The 15,166-nt window shown below is 51.6% G+C and overlaps 1 protein-coding gene across 1 annotated transcript in view; it reads left to right on the top strand.

Annotated features, from left to right (window-relative positions):
- Positions 1 to 9,738, top strand: part of C2H14orf132 (chromosome 2 C14orf132 homolog) — a 56,525-nt gene extending 46,787 nt beyond the window's left edge. The window contains exon 2 of the mRNA XM_060003964.1: positions 1,598 to 9,738. Coding sequence (XP_059859947.1) covers positions 1,598 to 1,822 — 225 coding nt within the window. The 3' untranslated portion in view covers positions 1,823 to 9,738. The remainder of the gene's footprint in view (positions 1 to 1,597) is intronic.
- The last annotated feature ends 5,428 nt before the right edge of the window (positions 9,739 to 15,166 follow it).

The following is a 15,166-nucleotide window of genomic DNA, read 5'->3' as shown; positions in this document are numbered from 1 at the left end:
TCTGGACGGGTCTGGAAGGGCCCGGATGGCCTGGACATTGGTCTTCTGGACTGCATCCAGGTCCAGGCCCTCCCTTTGAGCAGCCCAACTCACCCCTACCCGCACACCTGAGTCTCAGGAATAAGGGGCTTTACAAACGCAAAGAGGAAGCCCTGATCCCTGGAGTGCAAACCAGCCGCTTCTTGTACAGCAAACAAGGCCTTGGGAATTAGTCACTCTTCTGGGGAGTTTGTCCTTGTGAATTAGAAGCTCTGAAGCATCATACCCGCTGACTGGGAAGCTCTGTATCTGGGACTGCCTAATAAATAAGAATGCACATGCAGGGTTTCCCTGGTGGTGCAGTGGTTAAGAATCCGCCTGCCAATGCGGGAGACATGGGTTCGACCCCTGGTCCAGGAAGATCCCACATGCCATGGAGCAACTAAGCCCGTGCGCCACAACTGCTGAGCCCATGTGCCACAACTACTGAAGCCCGCGCACCTAGAGCCCATGCTCCACAACAAGAGAAGCCACCGCAATGTGAAGCCCGCACACCGCAACGAAGAGTAGCCCCCGCTCGCCACAACCAGAGAAAGCCCGCGTGCAGCAACGAAGGCCCAACACAGCCAAAAATAAAATAAAGTAATAAAAACTATAAAGGTAAGCAACTGATATTAAAAAAAATGCACGTGCAAGCATGTATGCGTACCCAAACGTATGTACAAGGATGTTTACCAGTACATTGTTTATAATAGGAAAGCATCAACATTCCTAAATCTCCAATTCTAGAGGAACGGTTAAATTATGGCTTGTGGTTATGATAGAATATTATACAACTGTGAAACTGTATCTTGGTAGGCTTTTTTTTGTGGTACGCGGGCCTCTCACTGCTGCAGCCTCTCCCGCTGCGGAGCACAGGCTCCAGACGCGCAGGCCCAGCGGCCACGGCTCACAGACGATCCTCCTGGACCGGGGCACGAACCCGCGCTCCCTGCATCAGCAGGCGGACCCCCAACCACTGCGCTACTAGGGAAGCCCTTGATAGGCTTTTAAATACAGGAATATAAAGCCACATGTTTAAAACTTCTCTCTCTCTCTCTCTCTCTCTCTCTCTCACTCACACACACACACACACAGAAAAAGATTAGAAAGGAAGATGTGAACAGTGATTATCCCAAAGTCGTGAGATTATGATTCTCTTTCTTTTCCTCCTCTTTTGTATTTTCTTAATGTTCTGTGCTGAGCCGATATTACTTTTACAATTAGAAGAATAAAGACATTTGACGATGTGTGCTGTCATGGAGGGCCTGGCATTTAGAGAGGGAGGGTCTGTAAGTCCCAGTGAGTTGCCAGCTAGCCTTGAGATAGTCTGCTGAGCTGTTCGGGGCCTTAACCTCTTCATCTGCAAAGTGGGCGTGAGTGTCTGCCTCAAAAGGTTGCTGTGAATGCTAATTTTTCTAGATGAAAATATGCACTGTCATTTATTTAAAAGACCCAAAGCAAAGCCCAGTTCGGTGCTGTATCTTCGAGGGGCCTGCTTGACCAGGCAGCTGCCCCTCTGCGGGCAGCCTCCCAGCTCCCGAGGGCTCTGGTTAATTCTCTCTCTCCTTCTTCTCAGCTGCCCATGATGGGAGGCGCCTTCATGGACTCGCCCAACGAGGACTTCAGCACCGAGTACTCCCTCTTTAACTCCTCCACCAACGTGCACGCGGCCTCCAACGGCCAGGGTCAGCCAGAGGAGCCGCCAAGGTCGTCCAACGATGCTGTCTTGCTCTGGATCGCCATCATAGCGACGCTGGGGAACATAGTCGTGGTGGGGGTGGTGTATGCCTTCACCTTCTGAGCCGCGGGAGCTCCGGGACGGCCCCCCCTGCGCCGGGCTCACAGCGGGGCACTGTCGCTGTTGGCCTTTGGCTGCGCCCGCGTTCTAGAACCAGGAGTGCTGACCAGGTGCGCGGTCTCTCCAAGGGGAGTCACCATGCGTCTGGGATTTCCCCAAGCGGCCCTGATTTCAAATACTCCAGGCTGTGGTCCAGCTGATCCAGAAAATATGGGAGCCTGGGCTTCCAGCCCCCGGAGGCACGCCGGGGCAGAGCCTTCGAGGAGTAGTTTGGGGAATTCTTGAAACTGCATTCCACGAACACGAGACCAGACGGAGCAGCCAGTCAGTTTAAAATACAGACATGGTTGGATGATCCTTTGCTGGCACTGAATAATCACTTCTGTGTCTCGTTTTTCTGCCAGCTTACCTGAGGGCAAGGGCAGCCCTCAGAACTTGAGTGTTGCCACCCCAATCTGGTTTCCCAGTCAGCCCCTCGGAATATTGGTGGTGGTCACTTGAAGGGTCATAGAACGTTCCTCATTTGACTTGCAAATGGCGTCTTTGTTACCAGACACCTGGCCCCTTATGAAACCCAAGGTTGGGGGATTCCTGGTGACGTGGATTTCAGGGGTGGCAGTGATGGTGGTTTTTATCTGCTGGGTGGACTTTCTCTTCTTTGTGAAAAGAGGAGAAGGTGCCTTTAAAAATTAGATCTGCCAGGCAGTTAACTCTTTAGATCACCCACTGAAGATGCTCTTTCCTCTCTGAGAAATCACGGAATTTTAGGGAGGAGGTGTGTGTACCTCATCGCTTGGCGGGTGGAAGGGAGAGGGACGTGATTTGCCTGTGGTCCCAGGGCACGTAAAGGCAGGGGTCAGAGCAGGAGAGACATTTCCTGCCCATCAGTTCTGGGCTGTCTCTGCCCCATCTAAGCACTGTCTTGAGCAGATTCCTGCCTTCTCAGCTGCCCTGGGCAGAATATCCTGAGGGTCTGGAAGCAGTGTGCAGGGCGGGCAGGGAGTTAGACACCCACACTGTACCCTTGGTTTGGCTCCCATGCACCCTTGCAGGTGTAAATATGCTCTCCTGAGTCAGTTCCCTTACAAGCTTAAATGGCAGCGGCTGGGGGGCACACCTGGGAGCCCCTCATCAGGGCCAGAGCGCTGCTGGCCTTTGGGTGCACCCACGTGCTGGGGGGATCAGTATAGGAAAGGGCTCACTTTTCTTCATGGCGCAGTGCCCCCCTTCCTGAAACAGCTCTCCCTGTGCCCCCGAGTGGGACGAGCTGAGACACGGGCTTGCTTGCCTACAAGCCAGCAGTGGCTTTCTTCTTCCTCCCTGCTCTGTACAGAAGAAAACAGAGGCATAAACTCCTCCTCTGTGGTTGAGAGACTTAGAAGACCGGTACAGAAGCCCTCATGCATACTTGGGGACAATTGCAAAAAGGCTGAGTTTGTCACTGTGGTCTCAGGAGAAATGAGTGTTTTTGATAGACAAAGGGACATCTTAATTGTCCAGAGGCAGCCACTCGTCTGTGGGAGGTTGGCACCGAGCTGCCACGATAACAGGATTACCGGCCCACGCTGCAGACAGCGCCGGCCGCCAGCCCTTATTGGCCGCATCTGTCACTGCCGCCTGGCGTCCATCCACAAGTGCTTCAGTTCAAGTGGAGGTCGTGAGCACAGAGAGCTGGCGTGACCTTTGTGGAGCGGGAGAAGGGCTGTGGTACCTTTGGCCTGGACTCCTTCTGGAATCGCTGAGCGCGCCCTGCTGTCTGGAGGCAGGACCAGCCTGGAGGCGGGGCTGGATGGCGGCCGTTGTGAGCACATCATTCCAGCTGCTTCTCCAGCAAACTCCTGTCCATCAAGGCCTGGCATCTGCCCCGTGAGCAAGGTCTTTCTTAGACATGCGGCTTTATGAGGGAACCCAAGGGGGGGACTCCAGAGCCAGGGTGGGGAGACAAGGTGTCTTCATGGGGGCCATCCAGCCCCAATACCCTGATTCTTTGTCTTCTGACCCCACATCCCCAGGGAGCCTGCAGCCCTGTAAGAGGCAGGTGGCAGCTCCCCGTTCTCAGATGGCCTGTGGGGATGGCTATGGGAGAGAAGGTTCTATGTTTGATAACAGGGGGAGGAGTGGGGAAGAGAGGAAATGTTGGCTTTTAGCTCTAAGGAGACCGCCAGCCTCCCAGGGCAGCCCTGGTGGGCCCTGTGTTCGCTGGGCATTTCTGGGCACAGAGGTCTCCCCTCTGAAGGTTTTGTTTTCCCTGACATGAAAACTGACATGCTGGCAGTTAAATTCAACTTCCAGGTCTTTCTTTTCAGTGTCAGGGCCATAGATGGTCAAGAGCTTTAAAGAGCTTCTTGTCTAAACCATGCATCGTACGGATCACAGTGACTTGCCCAGGGTCACCCCATTTCCATCTCCTGTGAATTTTTTTTCCACCTTCACTCAGATAGCAGGAGGGATCGATGCACATGTTAGATTTCTAGCCAGAGTGCACTGCCCCTTCCCTCGTGCTGCAGTTGGGGTTCTGTCTTTGATGTTAAGTAAAGGCCAAGAGATCTGACATCATCGCTTGAGTCTTGTGTCCAAGCCTTGTGCCAGATTCACAGGCACAGATTTAATCCCTACGCTTACCTTAGAGCATCATTGCTCCAACACACAGTTAAAGGACCAGAAGCTCCGAGGAGCGGAATAACTTGCCCGCGGCCACACGGCAGGAAAGTGAGGCTTAAAGCCGGACTCCTTCTGGAACAACGCCATGCTGCCTTCAGTGGCTGGGCGGCGCCTCCAGGGCACATTTAAACCAGGCCCTGAGTCTCCAGAGGCCGTTTCCCGAGCTCCCACGTCATGACGTGGCCTCTGCAGGTTGAAGTCTCTGACCATCCTTGGAATGGGGCACGTTCATCCCCCCTTCTCTGCCCAGGCTCTGGGGGGGGTGGTCCCTGTTGCCTGCACCCCCCCCTTTAAGTTGAACTCAAGTCTCTCTGCATGGCCAGAGAAGTTCCCAGAGACCAGCTTTCTCGGGACCCATGAAGAAGGCCCTGACCCAGACCCGGAGCCCCACAGAGGGACCCACACGAGGAGTGAGGCTCACACAGCCAGAATTGAGAAGGAGAGTCATGGGATGGTCTGTGCTGCAGGCTGGGCCCCAGCCCAGACTCAGGTCTTCCGCGGAGCCCCAGGGCTCTCCCGAGCAGCTGGGGATGGCCGCTCCTCTCTCGGACCCCAGCCTGGGGCTCCCGTTCTGGCTTCTCCCATGTGAGGCTGGCCCCTGAGCCCACCCTGGCTTGATGGGTCCGTGCTGAGGAAGGAGGGGTTGCCTCTTCAGTAGCTGTTCCTCAGAGAAGGGGTCCTACCACTGCTGGAATATGCGCCTCTGCGTGCTTCTGCATTTCCCCTCTGCCAGCGTGGGTGTCGCGCACCTGTGTGTGTTTGCGCTTCACCGCACAGACCAGCACTTGCTTTATGAGGTCATGAGTTGCAGTCCTTGGAGCTTTGGAGGAGAGGCCAGGCCAGGGGACGCTTTAGCCGGGCATGTCCTAAGGGGATTCCGCCTCCTATAGGCCTTGGGAGAGTCAACCGCTCTGCCGGCCCCTGCTCTGTCTTTCCTGCCCTTTCCATGGGATTAAGAGGCAAATGAGACTCCCTTGACCCTGTCTACCCCCCGGAGAAAGATGCTCATACTTCCTTTCAGGGGTCCCCCGGAATCTGAGGGAGAAAAGCAGGGAGGACAGGCTAGTACCACGGGCCTCGAGAGACAACAGGCCATTTTCCAGCTTGTTCTGAACGGAAGGACTGGCTGCCCGCCAACCCACTAGCATCTGTCGGAATCCCTCCCTGGAGACTGGAGACACTTGGCTGCCATCAACACTGCTGCCCGATTCCTTCCAGACAAACGGTCCTCTCCTTCTGCAGGAACTTGACCTTCCCTCATTATTAGTAGTGATATTGTTAACAATGATTAGTGCTGTCGTTACACACCTTCCTTGTGCTGATGTATCTCATTTACTTCTCAAATCACCCCTCGGGGACAGGAGTGAGGGTACAGAGAGGTGCACAGTAATTACTGTCCCATTTTTCTGTTGAGAAAGCCGAGGCCAGGCTGTGTGTGTGAGAATCCATCGCCGAGGAGCTGTGATTCAGACCCAGGTCTGCTGGCTCTGCAGGCTGGGCGGTCACCTTGCGTCTCGGTCTCCCTGCATCTGCACCCTCCACGATGAGCCCTCTGGGATGGACCAGCCCAGGATGAGCCTCTGAGGCTCGGCTGTTCTGGTCCTGGAGAGGGATTTTGAGTGGACGTCCTAGAAAGGGGCGGGCAGCACTGCCCGGGTATTTATCAGTTGTAGAACCTCACAGCAACAAGAGGCTTTAGAGAGCATCTAATCAGGACCGTAACTTTCGGGAGGTCAGCCGGGGTCACATCATAGATTAGTGGAGAGCTGACAGATCCCCGGATGGATGCCTGGCCCAGGGCGCTGTGCATTCACTGGGGAACACAGCAGGGCCCCGGATGCCAGTCCCAGCCTTGGGACAGGCATCATGTTCTCTGGCAGTTGTCATCTGACCCCCTTCAGAGCAAGTCCTGGGTGGGCTGGGCTGCCGTGCTGGAGACGCCCAAGGAGCTGTGCTTCTGGCCCAAAGGAGCAGCTGGAACCTGAATGTCCCGTGTTTGCCCACCTCTCCTGCCTCACCTGCTCCACAGGGCCCTGACCTCAATCATGTGGTGAGAGCGTCATGATAGGGCTGGAGGGGAGGCCGGGTGGCTGGGCACTGAGAGCCCACAGGGGTGGAGTCTGTAATCTCCAAGCGGAAAGAGAAGCCACTCCAGGAAACCCAGGTAATCAGAATTCAGTGGTGGCCAGGTGTCCCCAGCGAGTCACTTCTGCGATCAGACATTGAGCATTTTCTTTCCTTCTTTTTTTTTTTTGGATGGGAGGCTGGGGGTAGACAGGGGACAAAACAGTGCAAACCATGGTGATTAAAGGTGGGCAAGTTCCCTCCAGAGTGAGAAAACAGCAACTATCAGGAGTGCCATGGAATTGTCAAAAGTACCTGAAAAGGACTATGTAAATTTTGGAAAAGTCTGCATGGCTTGTTCTGAGTCTTGGTAAAAAGTCATACTTTTTTTTTTTTGTCAAGATAGAGAATAAAAGCAGAGCAAGCCCTTGGAGGGGTTGGTTGGGCTGCACAGTTCCCGGGATGTGGGGGGCACCTACCTTTTGACCATCGTGCACTTGCACCTGCCCAGACCTGTCCAACCAGCTGTTTGACGAGGTCCATCGTCTGCTCCCGGGTCCTTTTGCAAACTGACTTCCTGCATTCCCAGGAGGAGGTTTGAGACCCGTGCTGCCTTGGGAATAAATCCTGACAGATGTACGAGTCACCTTTGCAGGAATTTGTGTGCCACAGCTACTGGGGGAACCAGAGCCTTCCCTCCCCACCGAGCCCTCTCCACGCGGTTGAGCAGCACCAGTGGCCCCAGCATCAGTCTCAGCAGCTGTCTCTCCCCCAGTGTCTAATGAACCAGAGAATCACTGCATTTAGAGTTCAAAGCATTGTCCCAGCAATCCAGACAGTTGTGACCTAGGCTCTGTAAGCTGGCAGGAAGGGAGCTTCCAAACTTTTACACTTTCCTCCAGGAAACTGAGTCTCCAAGAGTTTTGGGAGAGTTGCCAGGTCCTGTTTGGGTGAGCAGGAGAGCGGGGTCTTGAGCCCAGGGCATCTACCAATGAAGTTTCTGAACCACTAGGACTGTGGTTCTCAACTGGGGGTGACTTTGTCCCCCAGGGCACCTTTGGCAATGTCTGAAGACAGTTTTGGTTTTCATGAACTGGAGGGATGTGTTCTGCTGGCATCTAGTAGATAGAAGCCAGGGATGCTGCTGAAGAGCCCCCAGGACAAAGAATCATCCATCCCCCAAATGCCACCCATCCCCCAAATGCCACCCATCCCCCAAATGCCATCCATCCCCCAAATGCCGAGGTTGGGAAACCCAGGTTTAGGCTGTGCAGTCTCTGACTCCAAAACTATGGGTATCTTCCAAATCCCCACCTTTCCCCGTTTGTGACTCATTTAATAAATCAAAAGTCTCCTGAGCTACAGAAGTGAACACGGTTGCTGCCTCAAGTTCAAATAATTCCAGCCAAGGGCAGTGACCTGGAATCTAGCAAGTTGTTTGGAAATCCAAGTCCTCTCCCTTTCCATCGTCTTGGGCTTTCATGGGGAGTCGCCCTGGATGGAGAACCGTACAAAGTGGATGTGACAGTGGGGATGAACTTGTCCCACGTCCTCCCACGCAGTAACTGTGGATCTCTGGGACCTTGAGGGACCTGGCTCCTCAACAATATATCTGAGAGGTGCTTCTTGGGGAAAATCTTAGATAGGGTGGAGGTAGGGGAGCTGGTTCACAGCCTTTGGGCAAATCTACATCTCCTGTTCTGACCTTTTCCCGCCCTATTTCTCCCAGTTGAAAGCAGACTAGCACTCTTTCTACTATTTAAACTTTCTACTACTTAAAGTTTTAAACCTTATTCTTGTAACTAGCTGCAGTCCAGATGCCAATTCTTCATGCCCAGAGAATCGGAAATGTTTCTGTGTCTTACTAACGTTTGCATATTCAACTTGTAAGTGCAAGCAGTTTTCTTAATAAAAAGGTATTTTAACTATTCATGTAGTCCTTTGCTACTGAAGACCCCAGTTTTCGCGATGAGGTCACTAACTTTTACTACAGTGAAAAGGCTATTTCTTTTTTTTTTTTACATCTTTATTGGAGTATAATTGCTTTACAATGGTGTGTTAGATTCTGCTGTATAACAAAGTGAATCAGTTATACGTATACATATGTCCCCATATCTCTTCCCTCTTACGTCTCCCTCCCTCCCACCCTCCCTATCCCACCCCTCCAGGTGGTCACAAAGCACCAGAGCTGATCTCCCTGTGCTATGCAGCTGCTTCCCACTAGCTATCTATTTTACCTTTGGTAGTGTATATATGTCCATGCCACTCTCTCGCTTTGTCACAGCTTCCCCTTCCCCCTCCCCATATCCTCAAGTCCATTCTCTAGTAGGTCTGTGTCTTTATTCCTGTCTTACCCCTAGGTTCTTCATGACATTTTTTTTTCTTAGAGTCCATATATATGTGTTAGCATACAGTATTTGTTTTTCTCTTTCTGACTTACTTCACTCTGTATGACACACTCTAGGTCCATCCACCTCACTACAAATAACTCAATTTCGTTTCTTTTTATTCTCTTTATTCCATTGTGTATATGTGCCACATCTTCTTTATCCATTCATCCGATGATGGACACTTAGGTTGCTTCCATGTCCTGCCTATTGTAAATAGAGCTGCAGTGAACATATTGGCACATGACTCTTTTTGAATTATGGTTTGCTCAGGGTATATATGCCCAGGAGTGGGATTGCGGGGTCGTATGGTATTTCTATTTGTAATTTTTTAAGTAACCTCCATACTGTTCTCCATAGTGGCCATATCAATTTACATCCCCACCAACAGTGCAAGAGTGTTCCCTTTTCTCCACACCCTCTCCAGCATTTATTGTTTGTAGATTTTTTGATGATGGCCATTCTGACGGGTGTGAGGTGATACCTCATTGTGGTTTTGATTTGCATTTCTCTAATGATTAGTGATGTTGAGCATCCTTTCGTGTGTGTGTTGGCATCTGTATATCTTCTCTGGAGAAATGTCCATTTAGGGCTTCTGCCCATTTCTGGTTTGGGTTGTTTGATTTTTTGTTATCGAGCTGCATGAGGCTACTTCTTAACGTAGGGTTTCAACATGCTCTTTTGATTCAAAATCTCTAACCTTGATGGATGTAAAAATGTGGCCGTGTGGAATCATGTCCCTTTGACTCATGGCACTGTTGCTGTTGTCGTCATGTTCTATTATGATAATTAAAAAAAGAAAAGAAAACGTTAACTCCTTTGTGTCTGACTCCAAGCTGTGCTTTGTCTAAAGGTTGCTGTTGACTCACCTCGGTGAGGCTTGGTGCCAGCGTTCCCTCCATTCTTGTGCTCCTTCCGATAGGGACAGAATAAAGGGACAAAGCAGGTGATTAAATAGTTCATCCCACTAAAGGATCATAAGTAAAGGAAACTTACTTACAGATCCCTGTAAGTTAAAGGAAACTTACAGATCCCTGTAAGTTAATGATCACTCAAGAAAGCAGGTTTGCTAAACCACAAAACCAAGCAGGCTTTCTTAGCAACAAAACCATGCAACAGAAGTATGAGACTTGCCCCCAAAACAATAAAGCAGTGGTGGCAGGAGACCCACATCCTGCCCGGGGAGGTCAGTAAGTTAATGATCCCTAGGACACGCTTCTCTGCGCACACTAAGAACAAAAATATAAGGAAAAGGTGACATTATACTGAAACCGTATGATTTACCGTATTTTAGTATGTGTTACCGCCTTTTTGCTCATTTCCATTGTGCCACGACAGTCCCAGTCTGACCATATAGAGGCCCAGAAAACTCCCCCCGCCCCACCAACGTGGAGGAGGAACTGATCATGGAAGCATGACATCTACTCAAGAACGAGGAAGAAGGGCTTCCCTGGTGGCGCAGCGGTTGAGAGTCCGCCTGCCGATGCAGGGGACACGGGTTCGTGCCCCGGTCCGGGAGGTTCCCACATGCCGTGGAGCGGCTGGGCCCGTGAGCCATGGCCGCTGAGTCTGTGCGTCTGGAGCCTGTGCTCTGCAACGGGAGAGGCAGCAACAGTGAGAGGCCGGCGTACCGCAAAAAAAACAAAAAAAAAAACCAAAAAAAATGAGGACGAAGGTTGTCTTCTCCTCCCCACTTTTCCTTCGATTATGAAACTGGAGCCCACTAAGTTCTCAAGGCGGCACTCCCTTGCCTGCCGCTTGTGAACCTCACAAGCGTCCTGTTGTAATAACTCACTTCTTACCTATCACTTTGCCTCTAGCTGACTTCTTTCTGTGCTGAGACAAAGAACCGGGGCTCCTTGGAGCACCTCCTCCCCCAGACGCATTTCTGCAGTGTCACTTCTGCCCCCCTGTCCCAGGCAGAACAATCCCCTCCCCGCTGTGCCCCTCACACACCGCCCCATCGTCACACTGCCTGCAGCAAATCACAGAAGCTACACTCACTTACCCATCAGTTTTCCCCACCCTCTGAGTCATCTCTGAGCAGAATTTATCTTACTCAACGTTTTATCCCACGCACCTAGCACGGTACCAGGCTCATGGCAAACACAAAACAGACATTCAGGGAATGAATGGAATGAATAGTATCTGAAGGACCAGCCCAGTGAATTTCAACATTACATGGTATGGTGAGTGTGCAGTTATAGCTTTATTCAGTCGCTCACTGGTAACAGCAAACATGGCACTGACTAGGTGTTCAGGGCACTTGTGAGCTCTTTACATGTGCATTAACTCACTTCATCTCCACAGCAGTTGTCTAAAGTAGGTACTGTTGTTACCTTGTCGACTAAAAAAAAAAAAAAGCACAGCCTAAAAGTTGAGAATTATGTTTTATTTGGCAGAAAAAACTGAGGACTCAAGCCTGGAAGACAGCCTTTCAGATAGCTCTGAGGGACTGCTCCAAAGAGATAAGGGAGAAGCCAGGATATAGAGGAGTTTTTGTAACCAAAAACAGGTAGTCAGACATCAAAAGATTACTGTTAATTAGAGAAAACCAAACATCTCAAGTTAATGAATTTAGAGCTTTTCTATGGACAGCAAGATGCGAGAGTCTGGTCTCACGGAGTCGCTCCTTTGATCCGCACCTTAACTATCTAGGGTCAGTATCTTGGTTTTTGTCCATCATGATTCCCCTTGGGGTGCACAGTTGGGAGGAGCTGCAGCGGCTGCTGCTCCACGGCCGCAATACCCTTTGTTTTCTGATGTGGTAGGCAGTATTTTTCATCCATACTCTCCTTCCTGTTTTTACAAATGAGGAAACCGAGGCGTGGAACAGTTTCTTGCCCAAGGCTGTGTGGCCGGTGAGTGCAAAGCCAGGACTGGAACCCAGCACTGGCTCACGGCCCCTATTCTAAAGGCTCTAAAATGCCTCTCAGTGTTTGCTGAGCATCGATTGTGTTCGAGGCCCCGTGCCAGGGGGCAGGGATGCTGCCCTGGAACACATTTTTGAGGGGGAGAGAGGCACAAATAATGTCACTGTCAGGTATCACATACTGAAATGCTAGGGGACCGAGTGTTGGGTTCTGCACTAGGGTCCCTTATGAAGGGTCCATTTTAGGCCCTAAAGGAGGCCCGCCATGATGGCCAGGACCACAGCGAAGCAAGGGAGTGATCGGATCAGTGGCTTATAGAATAGTTCACAGCTAATGGGAGATTGGACCCAGAGCTCCGGGTCCCAGCTGAGAACCTGGTCATCCTAAAAGGTAGGAGGGGGTCTACCCATGGGGCAGGTGCAGGAGGGGCAGGCCAATCAGAAGATTCATGGGTTGAGTACCAGGCTTTTATGACCAGGAAGCCTTGGGCTGTGAAGGTTTTCCCCTCCCCCAACTATAGGCCTGGACTGGTCCCAGCTCTTCTAGTCCCTTGTCAGGCAGGAAGATTCCGGTGCTCAGGGCTCCTAGAGCAGGGTCATTCTGGGCTGGGCAGATAACCTACATCTGCCACTCTCAGGTCCAGCTACCTACTTTGCAGGTCCCACTGTAGAATGAAAACGCAGGGCTCTTGCTCAGAATTATAAAGAATTTCAAGATGGCGACCACAGGGCATTAAAGCAAGCGTGCGGCCCTCTGAGCATGGGGCCCCGTGTGACTGCCCAGGTTACCTGCCCACTAAGCCAGCCCTGGCCGCCACTGCTCTGAGCCGTGCAGCCAGGGGAAGAAAGGGGCAGATTAACTCACTCCACACCACACCATGCAATTCGCTCCCCTGGGCTGCCCTTCAGGGAAGTCCATGTTGACTGTGGGAGGGGTGGAAAGGGCTAGAAAATATTCCCATGCTTACATGCAAACTCCTTTCCCAATGTGACCTTGCAGCTCCCTCACCCAGAGGGGGAGACTGTCTCCCCAGAATCTGACTCTGTGGACTGGCTTTGTAACATGCGTCCACACAGAGGGATTACTAGGACTGACGACGGGCCAGTCCTGGGTGTTGGGAGGGCTTGCAGCTTCCTCTGTCGATGACCTTGGAACCCTGTGGAGCCGAGGCTAGCCGTCCCGAGGAGGGGGGCCCAGGGCCTGGCTGCCCCTCTGTCACAAGCCCACAGCCTGCCAACTGCCCCACAGGTGAGTGAGCCAAGGCGAAGAAGGTTTTCCACAATGTAAGTGCTTCACAGGGCTCGTGAGGCACCAAGTAAAGCTAAATAAATCATGGAAGGCTGCCTGGAGGAGGCAAAATTCAACCTTGCATAAAATCTGGAGAAGCAGGTGCACAGCAGAGGGGTGCATGGGCGCTGGGTGGTGGGAAGCCAGGCTGGAGCCCAGAGGTCAAGGCAGCGATGGGGATAAGGCTGCCAAGCTGATCAAGCCAGCCTGAAGGGGCCCCGAAGGACAGGGTGAGGGTCATGGTAGGTAGTGGGTTGCCATCAGCAGCACGCAAGCAGGGCTGATCCTCAGAGGGAGGAGCACAGTGTCTGGAACAGGGAGGCAGCAAGGAAGCTAGGAAGTGACTCCTGACTTTGCCTCTCAAACCTGCCCCTCTGGTCATCTTCCCGGCAGCTGCCCCTGCCCCCAGCTTGGACCTATAGCCTTGGGTCTTCCTCCCCATGATGCAGCATGAGAAGATGGCAGAGGCTGTCACACAGCCCAACAGACTCTGTTCTCAAGACCGATGGGCATCATTTTGAAAGAACAAAGAAAGCAGGTGGCAAGATTTTTCAAGCAAAGGAGACAGCTGCAGTCCAAGCTGCTATATTTCCATTTTAAGAGGCTGCAGCCAGGCCAGCCCTTACCAAAAAATGCCCCCACTGCCCCCCTCCCTGCTAGCCCTTATACTAAATTGTTGGCTTTACAAATTTGGTTTGTAAATACATACGTTCACATTCTACTTGCCTGCTACGGATCATCTTTGATATTTTAATGGTCTGAAATGGGTCCAGCCTGTTTACAGAGCTCCAGAGCCCACCCTCCGGGGGCACCTTTCCCTTTGGCCCAGCCAGGCCCCTGTTGGTTCAGGGTCCTGCAGGGCACTGGCCTGACTAGGGCAGCAGAAATGGTCCCATGATTAATATTTATACAAGCCAGGCTGCTGGGGCCGTTTCTGCAAACTAAACAAATAACATTAACTACCACGGCAACCAGCACTGGTGGAGGTGCTGCCTTCAGGGTTTGCAAAACACTTTCCAATCCAGCTTCGATCCTCTGGACAGGCCCCTCCCAACCAATGCCTACCTAGCCCCTGCCACACCACCTGTCTGGGCTGGACCAAGGCAGGGCCCCTATTCTTTGTCTTGGGAGGATGGGGATACAGAGGATCAGCTGAAGACAACAGTGTGTAAGTGTGGACAGTGGGAAGCCTGGGGCGGCCAGAGGAGGGCCTCCTAACGAGGCTGGCCTCTTAACGAGGCTGGCAGCCCAGACCAGAGGCCGAGCCTCCAGTTTTTAGAAAGGAAAAATGAAGTTCATGTACTTGTTTATCCAATAATTAATGATTGAGCACCTACTCTGTTCGTCTCATGGTGATGGGAGATAAGAAGCAAATAAAGAAATAGTTAAATAATATAGCTGTGACGTCATAAGAAGTATTTATATCACAGTGTCTGTTGCTAACAATACTGCACTGTATACTTAAAATTTGCTAACAGGGTAGATCTTACATTAACTGTTCTAACAGTAACAACAAGAACAACAACAACAAGAAGAAAGGGGGATGGAGGAAACTTTGGGAGGTATGGATTTGTCTACATCCTTGATGGTGGCCATGGTTTCCCTAAATGATGGGGATGGTGACACTTAGCTCCAAACTCATCGAGTTTTGTACCTTAAAGGTGTACAGCTCTTTACATATCAATCATACCTCAATAAAGTATTTTTTTTAAAGAAGGCAATAGATGTTTGGTCTCTGCCCCGGTCTCTGACGCGGGATCCCTAAGACCCTTGTCCTTTCCTGAGTGATGAGAGCATCTCACAGAGAGCTCCTAAATCCCTTGGGACTTCCTGGGTGACAGGAGCATCTTTTGTTCTAATGAGGTGGCTGTTAGGGGGCTCCTGGGTGGGGGCTGGTCACCAGAAAGACCAAGTCACGATCAGAACATTGGAACTTTCAGCCGCATCCCTCATCCTCTGGGGAGGCGTGCGGGCTGAAGACTGGGCTCATTATCCGTCCTGCCTACGCGATGAAGCCTCCATAAACATCCCCAAACTGTGGTGTCGCGAGAACCTCCTGGGTGATAGACACATCC

Source organism: Delphinus delphis, chromosome 2 (assembly GCF_949987515.2).
Source record: "Delphinus delphis chromosome 2, mDelDel1.2, whole genome shotgun sequence".
Taxonomy (NCBI): Eukaryota; Metazoa; Chordata; class Mammalia; order Artiodactyla; family Delphinidae; genus Delphinus; species Delphinus delphis.
This window is presented reverse-complemented; position numbering and strand designations above follow the sequence as displayed.